At 45.4% G+C, this 15440-nt stretch overlaps 1 protein-coding gene across 1 annotated transcript in view; it reads right to left on the bottom strand.

The window, feature by feature from the left end:
* Positions 1-15440, bottom strand: part of ASPM (assembly factor for spindle microtubules) — a 453390-nt gene that overhangs the window by 345047 nt on the left and 92903 nt on the right. Inside the window, exon 6 of the mRNA XM_078644067.1 lies at positions 2228-2368. Within this exon, the coding sequence (XP_078500193.1) occupies positions 2228-2368 (141 nt within the window). The remainder of the gene's footprint in view (positions 1-2227; positions 2369-15440) is intronic.

Here is a 15440-nt window from a genome sequence, read left to right as displayed (position 1 = left end):
ATCATTTCCCCTCTGGTTTCAATTTGGAATACTTCTCTTTCCTCTGGTATTTTCCCCTCTGTCTGGAAACAAGCAATGCTTGTCCCCATACTGAAGAAAGTAGATGCGGACCCTGCCATACTCAGCAACTACCGCCCTATTTCCCTCCTGCCTAAACCGGCTAAGATTCTGGAAAAAGTGGCACAGGAGCAGCTTGCCGCCTACATGGAGTCTAACTCCCTACTGCATGATTCACAATCCGGATTTAGATCGGGATACAGTACCGAGACCGCCCTTTTGGAAGTATCGGAGACCATAAGAGAAAGCGTGGACAGAGACGAGGTAGCCATGTTGGTTCTCCTCGATCTGTCCGCGGCATTTGATACCGTGACCCATTCTATTTTACTGAACAGACTTTATGAACTAGGTGTTCAGGACATCCCTCTGGCATGGATTGAATCCTTTCTAACAGGCAGAACGCAACAGGTTTGGTGCCGACCCTTCCTATCAAAAAATAAGATGCCCCTCGAGTGTGGTGTCCCGCAGGGTTCGGCACTCAGTCCTCTGTTTTTTAATGTTTACATGTCACCATTGGCTAAGATTGTTGAGAGCTGCGGTGTCCGAGTGGTCTCTTATGCTGACGATACTCAGCTTATTCTTTCTTTTAGAGACCACTCGGACACTGGGCTCGACAATTTTAAATCCTGTCTTATCAAAATAGTAGATTGGATGACTTCTAATACATTAAAGTTGAATACAGATAAGACTGAGGTGTTATTTTTTAATCTAAAAACACCTTTACCAATGTCAGCTTGGTGGCCGACAGAGCTCAATCCACCACCTATCCCTGCCCACTCTGCCCAGAACCTGTCATGCAAAACTCAAATTCAAAAGGTTACATCTGCTTGTTTCGGAAAATTAAAAATGATCAAAAAAATTTCCCCCTACCTTTCCAAGGAGTCGATGAGGACGGTCGTGCACGCCCTCATCACTTCACATCTGGATTATGCCAATAGTTTGTATGTAGGAGCCCCTGCATACCTATGCCATCGACTGCAAGTCATTCAGAATGCGGCGGCTAGATTGATTTGTCATGTCCCCTATCGGCACTCCATTTCCCCTTACCGGAAGAAACTACATTGGCTTCAAATCACCCACCGCATACAGTTCAAAGCCCTGGTCCTAGCCTTCAGAGCGCTTAATGCCCGCGGTCCACGCTATCTTAGAGATAGATTGAAGCAGATTCACTCTGTCCGTTCCCTAAGATCCAATCACCTCTGTCTCATTCTACCTCCCCGTTTTTTTCGTTCGAGAAGAGGTGGTAGAGCTTTTGCGGTAGTCACCGCCAAGTGGTGGAACTCTCTACCGCTTGACCTTAGACTTACCGAATCAGAATGTCTGTTTAGATCCAAGCTAAAAACATACCTGTTCTCACGCTGCTAGTCGTCTAAATCTCAGATGTCTCTGTTCTCAGCGCCGGGACACCCCCGGAGGGGGTAGCCGTGCGCTTTATCAAATTCCATAAATAAATAAATAAATAAATGAAAAGCGTTGGCGGCAAGCAATCCGGTTGTGTTTTTATGGAAGTTGGAACAAAAAAAGAATGAATTAAATCTACAAATCAAGTCTCAAATTGCTTATCCTCAAGAAGCCATTGAATGTTATATTACATTGTTTTGCACTTTGTGATTTCTTTGATTTGTTGATATAGAAAGATTGAAAGATACATTAGATATAAGCACTCTAGTCCTGGGTCATTGTGTGTGTTCAAGTATCTGTGATCTTTTGATCACTGATGTGGGGTGTTTACGGGTCACATCCCAAACGCCAAGCACAGAGAGTAGAGACAAATACGTAGGCTCACTTTAGGAGTGGTATAGAGTGCGGGTCTAGTATAGCTCTGACCCTTGTAGTTGCTGTCTGTTTCATTAGGGCCTCAGACAATAAAGTAGGCATTATTAGGATATAGCACACAACAAACATCTTAAAGTTAAGATGCAATTAACAACACAACTAAGTAATGTACAATAATGTGGGTAACTAACTCTTGTTCTTGGCAACAAGTCTTAAAAATGAAATCTGTACAAAGATAGAGAAAAGTAGCTAAACAACCACAGACTGCAAGACGAATCACTAACAATTCTTAAATCTGGTTAGACAAGTTACATCTAAAATGCTAATGTATTTGATGTTTGCCACATTGCCTACAAAATGACTGGATTCCTGTGACATAGCAAAAAGTGCTTACCTCGCAATGAGTCTGTCTTAAGATCATCTGGAGTAAGGATAAAATTTAACCACCAGGTAAAGCCTCGTTCCTGCTTTTCTTTCCATCGTTCATCATAAAACATGTTCTTGGCAGCAAATGGCATTGGATGCCTAGGGATGGCTATGAAAAAAAAGTTATACAACTTGAATTCTAGGAATAATTAAACAACTGTTTTGAATTCTGCATGTATTTGAAATATGGTAACTAGTGAGTTAGAGTTCTATATTGCTGCAAAACTGATCACATATAGCATTATTTGCCAATTTAATCCTGTTTCTTGCATCATACGGTAGCTATCAATCTCATTAGGTAACCCTGATGTTAGCACAAAATAAGCCAGCAGGTTTTACTAAAAATTCACTGCATAACAAAGCAATCTAACTCCAAGCCACCAAAAGGAATGTTAATTACCCTGTAAGCATCTTTGTTGCATGTAGTGCTGTAGGTTCACATGTTCTACATACTCATGCCATCTAGTGTTGGACTCAGAATGTGCAACTTGAAGAAGACTTTCAGGTCATGACTGGTAAAGCACATGGGCTTCGACTCCATTTTCAGATTATTCTCTACACATCAGGTGAAGATAAAGATGGGGAATAGATCAGGAAAATGTGGCTGGCCATGCAAAAGGAATAAAGGGGAAAAGATATCTGTTACAACCAGAGGCTTCCAGGGAGGTGGAGAAGCGTGTTATAATCTACAGCACTACATGCCACAAACAGATGATTTCCGGGTAAGTAACATCCCATTTGCGGCATATGTAGCTGTAGATACACATGCTCTGCATAGACTGGAAAGCAGTACCCCCGCCCCCCTGCCCCTAAACGGTGGCTAGCCAGGGGATGCGACAGAGGACTGAAAGAGTCCATAGAATAGCGTGGCCAACCTTGCTTGTTGGCGTGCTAAAACATCCACACTGTAGTCCTTGGTGAACTGGTCGAGTGGACCATGTAGCTACCTACAATACGTAGCTATGGGAATGTTTCCAAGGAAAGGCTTAGAGGCCCACTTCTTGTAAATTGAATTTAGTCTAGGCAGACCAGGCAGCTGCATCTTAGCCTTGGAGTAACAGGTTTGTATATGCTCGAAATCCATCTGGCTATGCCCCCCTCGAGACAGGGGGGGTCGTTCATGGGTTTGGTGAAAGCAATGAAGTTACTGAGTTTTACAAACGAGCTCGGTCCTTTCAATGTAGTACATGCTAGATATCCAGGGTATGGAGGGCCCTCTCTGCTGTGGAGTCTGGCTGTGGAAAGAAAAGTGTCAGTTTAATGGCTTGACTGCAATGGAACAGGAATACCACCTTTGAGGGAAACTGTGGATTGGACCTTAGGACAACTCTGTCATTATGAACCTGAAAGAAGGGCTCTTCCAAGGTAAGAGCCGTCAATTTGCTGATGTTCCTTTCGGAGGTGATAGTGACAACTTTCGAGGACAGGAACTGTAGTAGGTAAGAGTGTAGATGTTCAAAAGGAGGACCTATGAGCCAAGAAAGCAGTATATTGAGGTTCCGAACAGGGCCGGGTAGTACACTGGGTGGGGATTGGGGGTGACTCGTTTGAGCCCTTCCAGGAAAGACTTTTTGGTGAGGTTTCTAAAAAAAAGGAAGGGTGCTGCATATTTAGCAAGTAAGTTGCTACTGCAGCAAGGTGGAGGTGTATGGAAGTTAAGTGAAATGTGATTGTTGAAGATGTAGGTAAAGTATGCTTTGAACTGCTGGTTTGAGACAGTCTATCTGCTTTGGAAAGCAATAGTGGACAAACATTTTGCACTTGGCTGCAGAACAGTCTCCCATGGTGGGCCTGCGTGATTCTTTAGGAATAGACCTACATTCCGAGGCAGATCAAGGTAACTGTACTCAAGCGCCTCAGGCGCCCAAATCGCTAGTCTGAGTAGCCTGTGGTAAAGACGTGTGCTTGTGCCTTGATTTTGTGCCAGGTCTGTCCAGTCGCATAGCTTCTCATGGGGAAATGGTGACAAGCCCGGAAGAGTCGTGAACCAGGGTTATCTGACCCACTTGAGAGCCACAAGGATGAGAGTGAGGGATATTAGCTGAAGCGTGTGAAACATTTGTGGAAGGAGTGGAGTGGCAGAGAAGGGTAGGTAAGTATCCCTGACTAATTCAGCCATAGTGCATTGTACATGGACTCTGGATGTGGAACCCCGGAGGCAAAGCTTTGGCATTTTGCGCTTGGGCAGTGGCAAAGACTGAAGTAGGGAAAACCCTTGAAGCCACAGTCGACGTTGTAGTTACCGTTGACGCTGTCCTCATCGACGCTCCGGTCGTAGTCGTCGACGCTGCCGTCGACGATGTAGATACAGTAACACTCGTCGACCCTCTCGTCGACCCTCTCGTCGACGGTGAAACCGTCGACGATATCGCTGTCGACGGTGAAATCGTCGACGCTGCCTTTTCACCAGCTTTCACTCCTTTTTTCGTCGACGACGTCGATGTTTTAGTCGTCGACGATGACATCTTTCTCCTCAGAAGGCGCAGAGGAAGTTCTCTTGATGGTAATCTTGACTTTCTGAGGCGATTTTGGTAGTTCTGAGGCGGATTTCACCTGTTTTACCTCAGAAGCAGAACCCTTCTTCCCCTTAGCTTTAACTGAAGAAGATTTTGAGGGACTGCGCCCTGAAGACCCTGGGGTGGTCTTTTTTGGGGCCTTCTCAGGTCTTTCTCCTGAGGAATGCGTCTGAGGGGATCTACTTCTCTTTTGAGATCTCTTAGACGATACAGAATCCTCCTCACTCTCACTTGAGAGGATTTCTTTCCTGGCCTTGACCTTCTGGAGCCAAATCAGTAGCCATCCCTCATGATCCCTCAAGGTTTTATTTGAAAAGGTTCGACATACCTTAAAATCTTATGCCTTATGTTCTCGATAGAGGCAGTATATGCAGTCTTTGTGAGGGTCATCTGTATCAAGCCTCTTCTTTGAGCAGGTTGAACAAGCTCTAAATAATCCCTTTTTCTCCTTTTCAGACATGGTAGATTAATAAAGAACTCCAATAAGAAGAAATCAAAAGATGAGAGACCTTAAATCTAGTCAAAATACTGTTGAAGTATAGAGTTTGAGCAGAGCTCAAAGGAGACTCCCTAGCACAACGTGCGGTAGAAAATCTGAGGGGCAGAAGGTTCTCTCAGGAGTGTTCTAGAGGGTGAGGAGCTCTGATTGGTTCAGGGAAAAGTCACCCACAAAGGCTATGGGTTGCAAAAGGGAAATGGGCCTAGGCCTCTTTTCAGTTTGCTATACTACTAAGCATTGCTTTGTTATGTACCGGGGACTCCCGTCTCAAAGACGGGGAATGATTCAGGCTTGTGAATCTATGAAAGTTCCAATACTGGAGTAATTTTGGGTGAGCAAAATATATCTATTGTGAAGGTCATAGTTAGTTCTAGGGGAGTACTAATGTCGGCTAATTTGAAGGCACAGGTGTTTAAAACTATATTTGATTTGTACTATATCCCCGCTCTAATGTTTAAATGGGGGGCTGAATTTGACGGAAAAAAAATTCGATGTGGGGGAGAGAATGCAGATAGCCTGCATGTTTTTTAGTTGTAGCAAACTATGCAGATTTATATTTGATATAGAGAAATTTCTATCTGCATTAATGGGCCCGCTGAGAATTACTCCCACAATTATGTTACTAGGGCTGGATCCTGCTAACACTCAATTGAATTCATTGTACAAGCATCGACATTTGATATTTATTGCTATGACTGTTGCTCGTTTATGTATCGCTTCTGAATGGCTGCAAAAAGAGCCTCCAGCTTTTGAGTTATGGCGGGCTAAAATGTATAATTTATATAAGTTAGAATGGAGTTTATTTGCTGTAAAGGGGGTTAAAAAATGTCAGATGGGCTTAAGTATCTGGGGGGCATTTCGTGATTACTTTGATTCTCGATGAAGTTATGATTAGTTGTATTGTTTTCCTTTGCTTCTTCGTTTTTTCCCTTGTATGTGTAACTTTGCTGTTGTGGAGCTATAAAAAAAAATAAAAAAAAGGAAAAGTAGAAGTATGTGTAAGCGGCTGGAGAGAGTGTGGAGGATTACGTTTGACCCAGAAGCTAAAGCGAGATACAAATCGGCTTTGAAAGCCCACTATAAGAGTATCCGTGAGGGCAAAATATACTTCTTCCCCTTTAAAATTGAGGGAGCCAGAAATAAGAGTATGGAAATATTTAAAACTGTTGAAGAGTTCTCCTCTCAGAGTGCGGTGAGCACTCCGTTTACCGCCTCATCTACCTGGATCAATAACATTGCTGACCACTTTTATAATAAAATCTGTATTTTTCAACAGTCTTTTACCAACCCCTTGTTTGGTATGCAAGATGGGGCAAGTCTGGTTGGCTTGGTCAGCCCTAGCATTAGTTACTCTTTCACTCAATTCCTGCCTATTTCCCCTGAAAAATCCCTCAAGATCATGTATTCTTTCAAGTCCGTTTCCCCTTCAGATCCGTGCCCAGCAGAAAAAAAAAATGTTGGGATATTGCAGCGATCCTAAATCCAGCGGTCAATTTGGATCTGAACTCCTCATTGCAACAGGGGCTGGTTCCTGGCTGCTGGAAATGGCTAAAATCATTTCCTTGCTGAAGACGACTTCTGCAGACCCCACTGTGGCTGCAAATTACAGGCCCATCTCACTGCTGCCATTCTTCTCCAAGAACCTTGGAGAAATTTGTCAACCTACAACTGACTGAGTATGTATAGCCCAACCATATTCTCCATGATAGTCTGGTTTTAGGACAAATCTCAGTACTGAAACAGCTTTACTGGAAGTCTCTGAAACCATTAAAGAGCAATTGGACAGTGGAGGAAGTGCTGTGTTGATAATCTTAGACCTTTCCGCAGCTTTTGATACTGTGCCCCACGACCGGCTCTTGCAAAGCCTATCGGATTGTGGCATCAGGGGCACAGTACTAAAGTGGTTTGCTTCCTTCCTTAACAACCGCCATCAAGAAATCTGGTCCCCCCCCCTTTTTCGGCCTCCATCCCCCCTATGAAGGTGGGGGTCCCGCAGGGGTCCATTTTGAGTCCATCACTTTTTAACATCTATATGGCCCCTCTTGCTCTTTTAGCAGAGTCGCACGGCGCTAAGACAGTATCTTACGCCGATGATACTCAACTGCTATTCATGTGTGATAAAGGTTGTGATTTCATTAGTGAGGAGATTAACACCTGTATGTCGAAAGTTTTCTCTTGGTTGCGGCTCAATCAATTGAAATGCAACCCTGCGAATCATGGCTCAATTGGTGGTCTCTTGACATGTCTCCTCCTGCGGCCCCTGTAAGTGTTGTTAAAAACCTTGGGGTAAAGTTAGATGTCACCCTAACTATGAAAGCCCAAATTCAGACTGTTGTTGGCATGTGCTTTGGCATATTGAAAATGTTAAAAAACGTTCTCCCTTTGCTGCCGGTTGAGCACCGGAAGACAGTAGTTCAAGCCTTGGTCACCTCCAGGCTGGACTATGTCAATGTATTATACTTCGGTCTTCCAGAGTACTTTCTGAACCGCTTGCAGGCAGCTAAGAATGCAGCAGCTAGAGCTATTCTCATGATGGGACCCAGAGCACACATGTCTACCCATCTTAAAAACCCTGCACTGGCTCCCAATATGTAAGAGGATCCAGTATAAAGCATTGGTTCTGGCGTTTTGGGCCTTTCATGGCACGGGTGCCGTTTACCTTAGGAGACCGGTTCAACACTATGTGCCACATCATGCCCTGAGGTCCTCTGGTCAAGCCCTGATACTTACTCCTAAATGTTCCAGCTCACAGGAAGGCGGGAGCTCATTCCAAGTGCTGGCCGCCAGCCTATGGAATAGGCTACCCCTTCATCTTAGGCTGGCTCAAGACCTGCTTGTTTTCAGGAGACAGATAAAAATTTGGCTTTTCCAGATATAATGCCTCTGTTCTGGCTTTAGTGCGATTGTTTTGAACTCTGATTTCTTTGTCTGGGCCACACCAGACCTAGCCGAGAGAGTCCTAAAGGAACAAACCAAATTTAACACCTGGGGCATTAAACTACAGTCATTTGCAAAACCAAGGTATCCTGATCCCTTATTTGCCGAATTAAAGAGCCAAGAAGAATACCCTAGCTCAGGACAACCGAGCCCACGATTATTCTCAGTACTGCGAGGGGCACGCAGCAACAGCACTGAGTACAGAGAAAACTGAGAATATAATGAACTAAAGGCACACTCTGCTAGAAGTAAAGACACACTAGAGTGGAGCAGGGTTTCCAGGTCAATAAACATCAAACCTGAAAAACCGTGACACTCCAGCTTAATGCATGCTCATGTAAGAACCTCCTGAAAATCTGTTCCTGGAATATCAATGGCCTGGGAGATAAGACTTCGATCCGGAACTGCAATCTTATCTGCAGAAATTTGACATCATTTCACTCCAAGAAACATGGAGCGGAGCACCAACTGCACTGCATGGTTTTAACTTGCTCTATCTACCGGCAACAAGAAGCGCCAAATTTGACCACAATAAGGGAGGCCTAGCGACATACAGCTCCAGAAGTAGCATTTATGCAGCAGAACCATTGCCATACAACCTAGTTCCACCCAATGCAAAGCAAGTAACTTGAATTACCTTACAGGGAAAGACAAACAAAGAGTATATAATACTCGTAAACCTTTATCTGCACCTACGCGATAAAATCAGAGGGAGTCAACAATTGAAGGAAGAATTGGTGAAAATAATAACAGAAGAGAAAGCAAACAGCTGGATAATCACAGTGGCCTTGAATCTAAACATGCTCAGCAGAAGAGCTGATGACATCTATTCATAAGAGGATCCATTTGCTTGGGAGGAAACTCCTCAAGATAACACCACAGATGGAAGACCTACAAAAACTTCGAAAAAGCTACTGGCGTTATTAGAGCAACTGGGCTCTTGCGCACTAAACAGTAGATTTCCCGGAGATCGCCCACAGACAGCAACATTTAACAACGCAGTAGCAAGGTCCACAATTGATTACACTTTCTGCTCTCGCTGTATGTTCTCAAAAGTAAAAGACTATCGCATTGGGAGCGTGGATTTTAGCTATCACTTACCCCAGGAAATCACGGTAGAAGAGCCATCAACATGCAAATTGCCCCCAGCCATCAAACTTTGTTCAGAATTTACCAATAATGAGAAAAGAGTAAAATGCAGAACCAACGATCCTGAAGGCCTCCTTTCCTTTCCTTTGCAAAACAACTCCTGGAAGAAGCGGAAGCAACCAACTCGGATATATTAGGAGGCTGGGAGGCGTTTACAAAAGCCCTATGGAACAACTACAGAGACACAAAGGGACGCTTTCGAAATAGGAGAACAACTTGACCCAAAACCAACAGTCAGGCTACAACCTATGGAATAAAGCCAAACTAAAAAAGCATTGATAAATTACACACTACGGAGGCTGAAGATAGACCCCACATCATTGCAAGAACTGAGGCAGCTAAAATCCACCCGCAGAAAACTAATTTGGCAAAATAAAAAGGAAGCCGAAGAATCCCTTTGGCTAGACTACTGCACGACATTAAAAACAAGAATAGCGCCCAATTTTGGAAGAAGATTAATGCGCTGTCTAACCCACAAGGCCAGTGCATTAACTCCAACGTTACAGAAGAGGCTTGGATAACTTATCTCGAATTACACTTCAATAAAGAAGAGACTCCCCAAATTGGCTTAACTAACCATGCATCTACCCCGGAAACTCAATCACCCCAGTTAAACTCCAATGCAGAACTGGGACAGGACCTCATAATCACGAACACATAAGTTCGTAAAAGAATCTTGAAAGGCAGACGTGAGGGAGCTCCTGGCCCAAATGGCATCCCGCCCATACTATTTAAACAAGATCCCGAATCTTGGGCTTCAGTTCTAAAACCGATTTTCGACAATTCTGCAAACGTCAACTCTACCATCATCGTGGAGGGGCTCGATAATTCTCCCATCTACAAAAGAGGCAATAGGAGTGACCCAAAGAGCTACCGGTTGGTAGCTCTTTTGGACAATGAAGCCAAATATTATGCCGGTGTACTCCTCCAAGAATTAACAACATGGGACACAGAAATCAAAGCAATACCGTACAACCAAACCGGTTTCTGTAGAGACAAGGGCACTGGCAGTAACATCTCCGCCCTTTCACTAGTGATAGATGCTGCACTTGTAATTAAACAGCCTCTGTAAATGTGCTTCTTCGATTACAGCTCGGCGTTTGATCATCTAAATAGAAATATTCGGTGACAAAAACTAAAAAGGCTAGGAATTCCACCACTGATTCTAAAACAACTAATTCTTTTGCACAGTAACACCTGGGTATAAGTAAAGTTGGGGGCAGGAGACCATCTAACGAAAAAGATAAACACAACCTCAGGATTAAAACAAGGCTGTGTGCTTGCCCCTATACTTTTTAATCTCTTCATGGCTGAGCTTTCAGTCTAACTCATTGGAAGCAACTCGCATGCCCCAAAGCTGGAAGGCCGTCAGTTATCCAATCTCCTATATGCAGATGACTTGGTACTCATCAGCCCGACACCTATAGGACTACAACGCTTGCTTGACATCACATTTCAATACTTTGAGACTAACAGACTAAGTATCAATCAAGAAAAAACAAAAGTCATGTGTGTAAATTACCGGACAAGAAAGGAACTACAAAGCAAAATGTGAGGCAATAAAAAAAGAGGAGATTAAAGACAGCGGTGGCATTAAGAAATCTTTCTCCCTCTGACCAGGGTGATACAGGCTAAACTAATTCCATCGATCACCTATGGAAGTGAAGCCATGAGAGGGAGAGACGTGGAAACATTGAATGGCACCATTGCTAGAGCCCTGAGAATAATATGCGGGTTGCCTGGACACACATCTCCGGCGCAAATGAGGCTTGAATTTGGGATGCAAAGACAAGAGCTGGCCCGTAAAGGAGCTTTGGTAAAAAATCAAAAAAGGTCAGCCAGAAACGTTAAACTCCTACTTGTGGAGGGAACTAGAAGCCTCAGGAACCTGCCCAGCTAGACACTTCTTGGATACTGCACTGGACCAGCTGGGGTTACGGCAACTCTGGGCATCGTCAGAGTCCATGGCAAGCTTTAAAAAAAATCGTAAACAACAATGTCAAAAATGAATCTATCATACAAGACAAAGCGGTCTTGACAGAACGCACACACGGCTGACTCACTGTACAGTCCTACAGTAAAGCGACTCCTCAAGCATAACTCCTATCTAACTTCTCCAAAACAACCAAATAGAAGTTTCTGAAACGTAGGTTATGCTTATTGGCATCTGCATATGCCCTCCGAGGCCGGCAAATTGCCGTCTCTGTGGGGAAGGAGAGGACGACCTAGTCCACATCATAACCATATGCCGGGAACTGATGCAGGACCGCCGGTCACTACTTAGACCTATTTTTAACAAGAAACAAATGCGGTTGTATAGACAAACTGTGCTCGGAAGCTTCTCTGGTGAAAATAATCAACTAAGCTGCTGTCCGGTAAACATTTTAACTGCTGCTGATCTCAGACTAATAGCCTTAACAGCGCTTTGCACATCAAGAACTGCGCATTTTTGCATATCCAAGCCACAAGGAAAAGCATCAACAGGCTAACCTCAGCCATTCTTGTACTAAGCAACAAAAGTTGATGCTGCACTATGCACGTTAAACTTGTATCCAATCGCCCGCCCTCATTTTGTAGCCAAGACTCTGATCAGGGGGGTAATTCTACCTCACGAGTTGCTGCAAAATTTCCTCAAACAAAAAAATGAAGAAACTGGACTATGGGTCACGAAGGCCGGGGAAGTGGGTCTCTTCTGTAATTTTAAGTGTGCTCTTAAATGTGGCTATCAGCCTTTTAAATTGATGTTTTACTATTTTATAGGAGACGGCCAACATTTGTAAAGGTTTTAATTAACTGTACAATAAACACATTACTTACTGTCCCTAGTTGGTCCTGTAGCGCCGGGACATTCTGGAGTAGCCGCGCGCTTTACAAATACCAATTTTCATTTCATTATCGAATGGCTGACATGAAGGATTAAGAGCCAGAAGGAAGAGTACCAAACTAAAGTTGCCACAAAAGGTTCATCCTTCAAACTGAATGAGAGGATGTTTATTAGACTGTTAGAAATGGGATTTTGGCAGGCTAGGGCATGTGTCTAAGTCAGGCGGAAACCACCACTCTAGTCGGGATAAGGGAGTTACACTCCTAAAATAACCCCTGCTCACCCCCTTGGTAGCTTGGCACGAGCAGTCGGGCTTATCTTAGAGACAGGGTGTAAAGCAATCCAGCGTAAACACTACAATAGGACACCACACCAGTTTAGAAAATTATCCAATATTTTTATATACTTAAGACAAGACCAAAAACAATAAAAATCCACAATATAGTACTTAAAAATCCAGTTACCAAATTTCGCTTTAAAACCAGTTCCTTGATGTAGATGGCTCCGCCAGCGGCTATCACGGCGCCGTGATCAAACAAATCAAAACAATTCTGGCTGACCGCGGTGTCGTCAACCAGCAACGGAGTCGGAAGACCCGCAAACAGAACCTTTTAGAAATGTAGGGCGTCGGCGACCTCTCTTTGAGCTTCCGAAAACACGGCGTATGCAATCCTCGGTTCGGGAGGTTGGTGCAGGAGTCGTCTGGGCCCTTGAAGTCACACACATTGCAGGTCGATCGCCTCTCTCTTGGAGTCAGGAGCGCTGGCGTCGGGTGCTGCGGTGCGAAGTGCAGCGGTGCGGTGCTCTCGGGTCACGGTGCGAGAAGGGGCTCAGTGGTGGCATCAGATGGCATAGTCGGTGAGACAAGGGTCGCGGTGCGAGATGAAGGTGATGCTCGGCACGGTACTAGCAGGTCTCGGTGCAAGCAGCGGCGTCGTCGTTGCTGAAGGGCTGTCGTCAGCTGACAAACTGGGGTCGATGGCACCGGCGTCGATAGGCCAAGGCTGCGGTGTGGGATGAGGAAGGTGCATCGTGTAACTTTACGAGCGGTGCCCTCGAACCACGGTGCAAGCAGCGGCGCCGATTCCGGTGTGGAGCGGCGACGGCGGAGATACCAAGGCGTCATCGTGAAGCGAGGCAGTGTGGAGTGCGGTGCTCACAGGTCGCAGTGCGAGCAACGGCTCGGTGGCGGCGTCAGCAGGCGTCATCGGTGAGACCAGGGTCGCTGTGCGGCGTTGCGGTTCCCTCTGCATTGCCAAGGAGTCGTCATGAAGCGAGCCGTGCGGAGTGAGGTGCCCACAGGTCACGGTGAAAGCAACGGCTCGGTGGTGGCATCAGCAGGCATCGTCAGTGAGACCAGGGTCACGGTGCGGCTGTGTCCTCTGTGGTGCCATCAGGACATAGTCGGCAGCGGCGTCGTAGACGTCGTCGACTTGCTTTTCCTCTGTTACAGCACAAAACACACAGTCCCCAGTGCTGCGGGCAGAAGTGATTGAAGTCTTTGCTGTTCCTGACACTTCCTGAAGAGGGGGCAAACTCTACCTCAAGCCCTTGGAGAAACTCAAAAAGCAGATTGCAGAAAGTTCAGTCCAGTCCTCTCACTGCCCAAGACAGAAGCAACCACTGCAGGCCAACACAACAAAGCACACAGCAACGTGGTAGGTCCTCCTCACAGCTTCTCCAGAACTTCATCTGGTCAGTATTCGTGAACCAAAAGAGTTCTAAAGTTCAGGGGTCTGGGCCCCAGTATTTGTATCCAAAAATCTTTTGATCCTCTAGGCAGAGGGTGTTTGTGCCCAGCCAGAACCAGTTCTGCCTGCTCTGGTGTGATTTCCTGGCAGGGGGTGGAGACGGCTTTGTCAGAGGCCAGCCAGGCCCTTTGAGGTGCAAATAAATCTCCTCCCTCATCCCCCATCGCAGTCCAGGTCTATTCAGCCTTTTCCTGACCTACCTAGACTATCAGGAGCCACCCTTGCTTCCTAGCCATCTGTCGTCCAGACAGGAAATTCACATTCCAGCAGAGGCACACGGGATGACTGAGCAAGAAAATACCTACTTCCTAAAAGTGGTATTTTCAAACACAGAATGTAAAAATCACCTTTACTAAAAGAGGAATCGTTAGATTCGGAGTTCAGGCATACTAAATGTTATTTTCTTACCCAATTGCCCAGGCCAGTTTTGTCTATAAGAGGTTATACACAAACCTCCCATTCTGTACTATGGGGAACAGGCAGCCTTGCAATAGTGAAAAACTAAATTGGATGTAATTCACTATCAGGACATGCCACACACACCAGGGCATGCCCTATGTAGGAGAGTAGGGTCTGCTATCCTATGGTCACCCCAAATTTTTGCTTTTTGCTTCACTGGTTTTCGACTACTGAGGCTGTGGGCCTGCTGATCAGACCCCCAGCCTGCTGTTCTCTCACTAAATTACTGACACATGTGCTATAGGCACATACCAATTGGAAATGGACTCCTTGTCAGCCCCTGTATAATGCACTATAGGTGCCCAGGGCATAGGGGCCACCAAGGCCTACCAGGGGCTGCAGCATATCTTTTGCCACCCCTGGCTGGTTCTTAAATTGACACAACTGGCTGATCACTCAGCTGGGGTAAGGTGGTGTAAGCACCCCTTGCTTAGATATAGTATACCTATATCTAAACCTATATCTGGACACATGTAAACCTGTGAGCCACTCCTATGGAAGGCCTCATCAATCCTGGAGGCAGAGTGCGTGGTTTTATGTGAGATGGAGCTCTAGCATGAGCTGAGCCTGTCTGCAGCTGTCGGGAACAACTCCCTAAGCTGTTTCAGGGTAATGCCATACCATATACTCTTAAGTGCCTTATAATCCTCGCGGTTAAATAGCAACTTTGGTTTGGCTTTATCAAAACATGTCGTGTAAGGTGTCATACGATTTGGAATACTATCCCCTCGCCAGTTCTGGCGACGGGGATAGCATTCCACCCCTCTAGAGGGGTAAGACATGTTCCTTTACTGTAATGCGGTTAATTTCTCCAAAGACCTTAGATCCACAAAATGGATGCCTCTGCCACAGACAAATGTCTGGACCCCTGCAGCTGACCGAAACTCGGCCAAATGGGTCCTGGACAAAGGGTTTCCTGTCACAGGAGGGTGTCACCGCCCTCCAGACAGGAGATAGTGGATTGTAGCAGGGAGGTCTGAAAGAAACCAGACACTGCCTGGGGCGCACAAGGCTGCCCCTTGCATAATCCGGCCAAACCGGTTCTG

The sequence above is a fragment of the Lissotriton helveticus genome, chromosome 1_1, assembly GCF_964261635.1.
Source record: "Lissotriton helveticus chromosome 1_1, aLisHel1.1, whole genome shotgun sequence".
Taxonomy (NCBI): domain Eukaryota; kingdom Metazoa; phylum Chordata; class Amphibia; order Caudata; family Salamandridae; genus Lissotriton; species Lissotriton helveticus.
The sequence above is the reverse complement of the archived record's forward strand: the minus strand, read 5'-3'. Positions and strand labels throughout refer to the sequence as shown.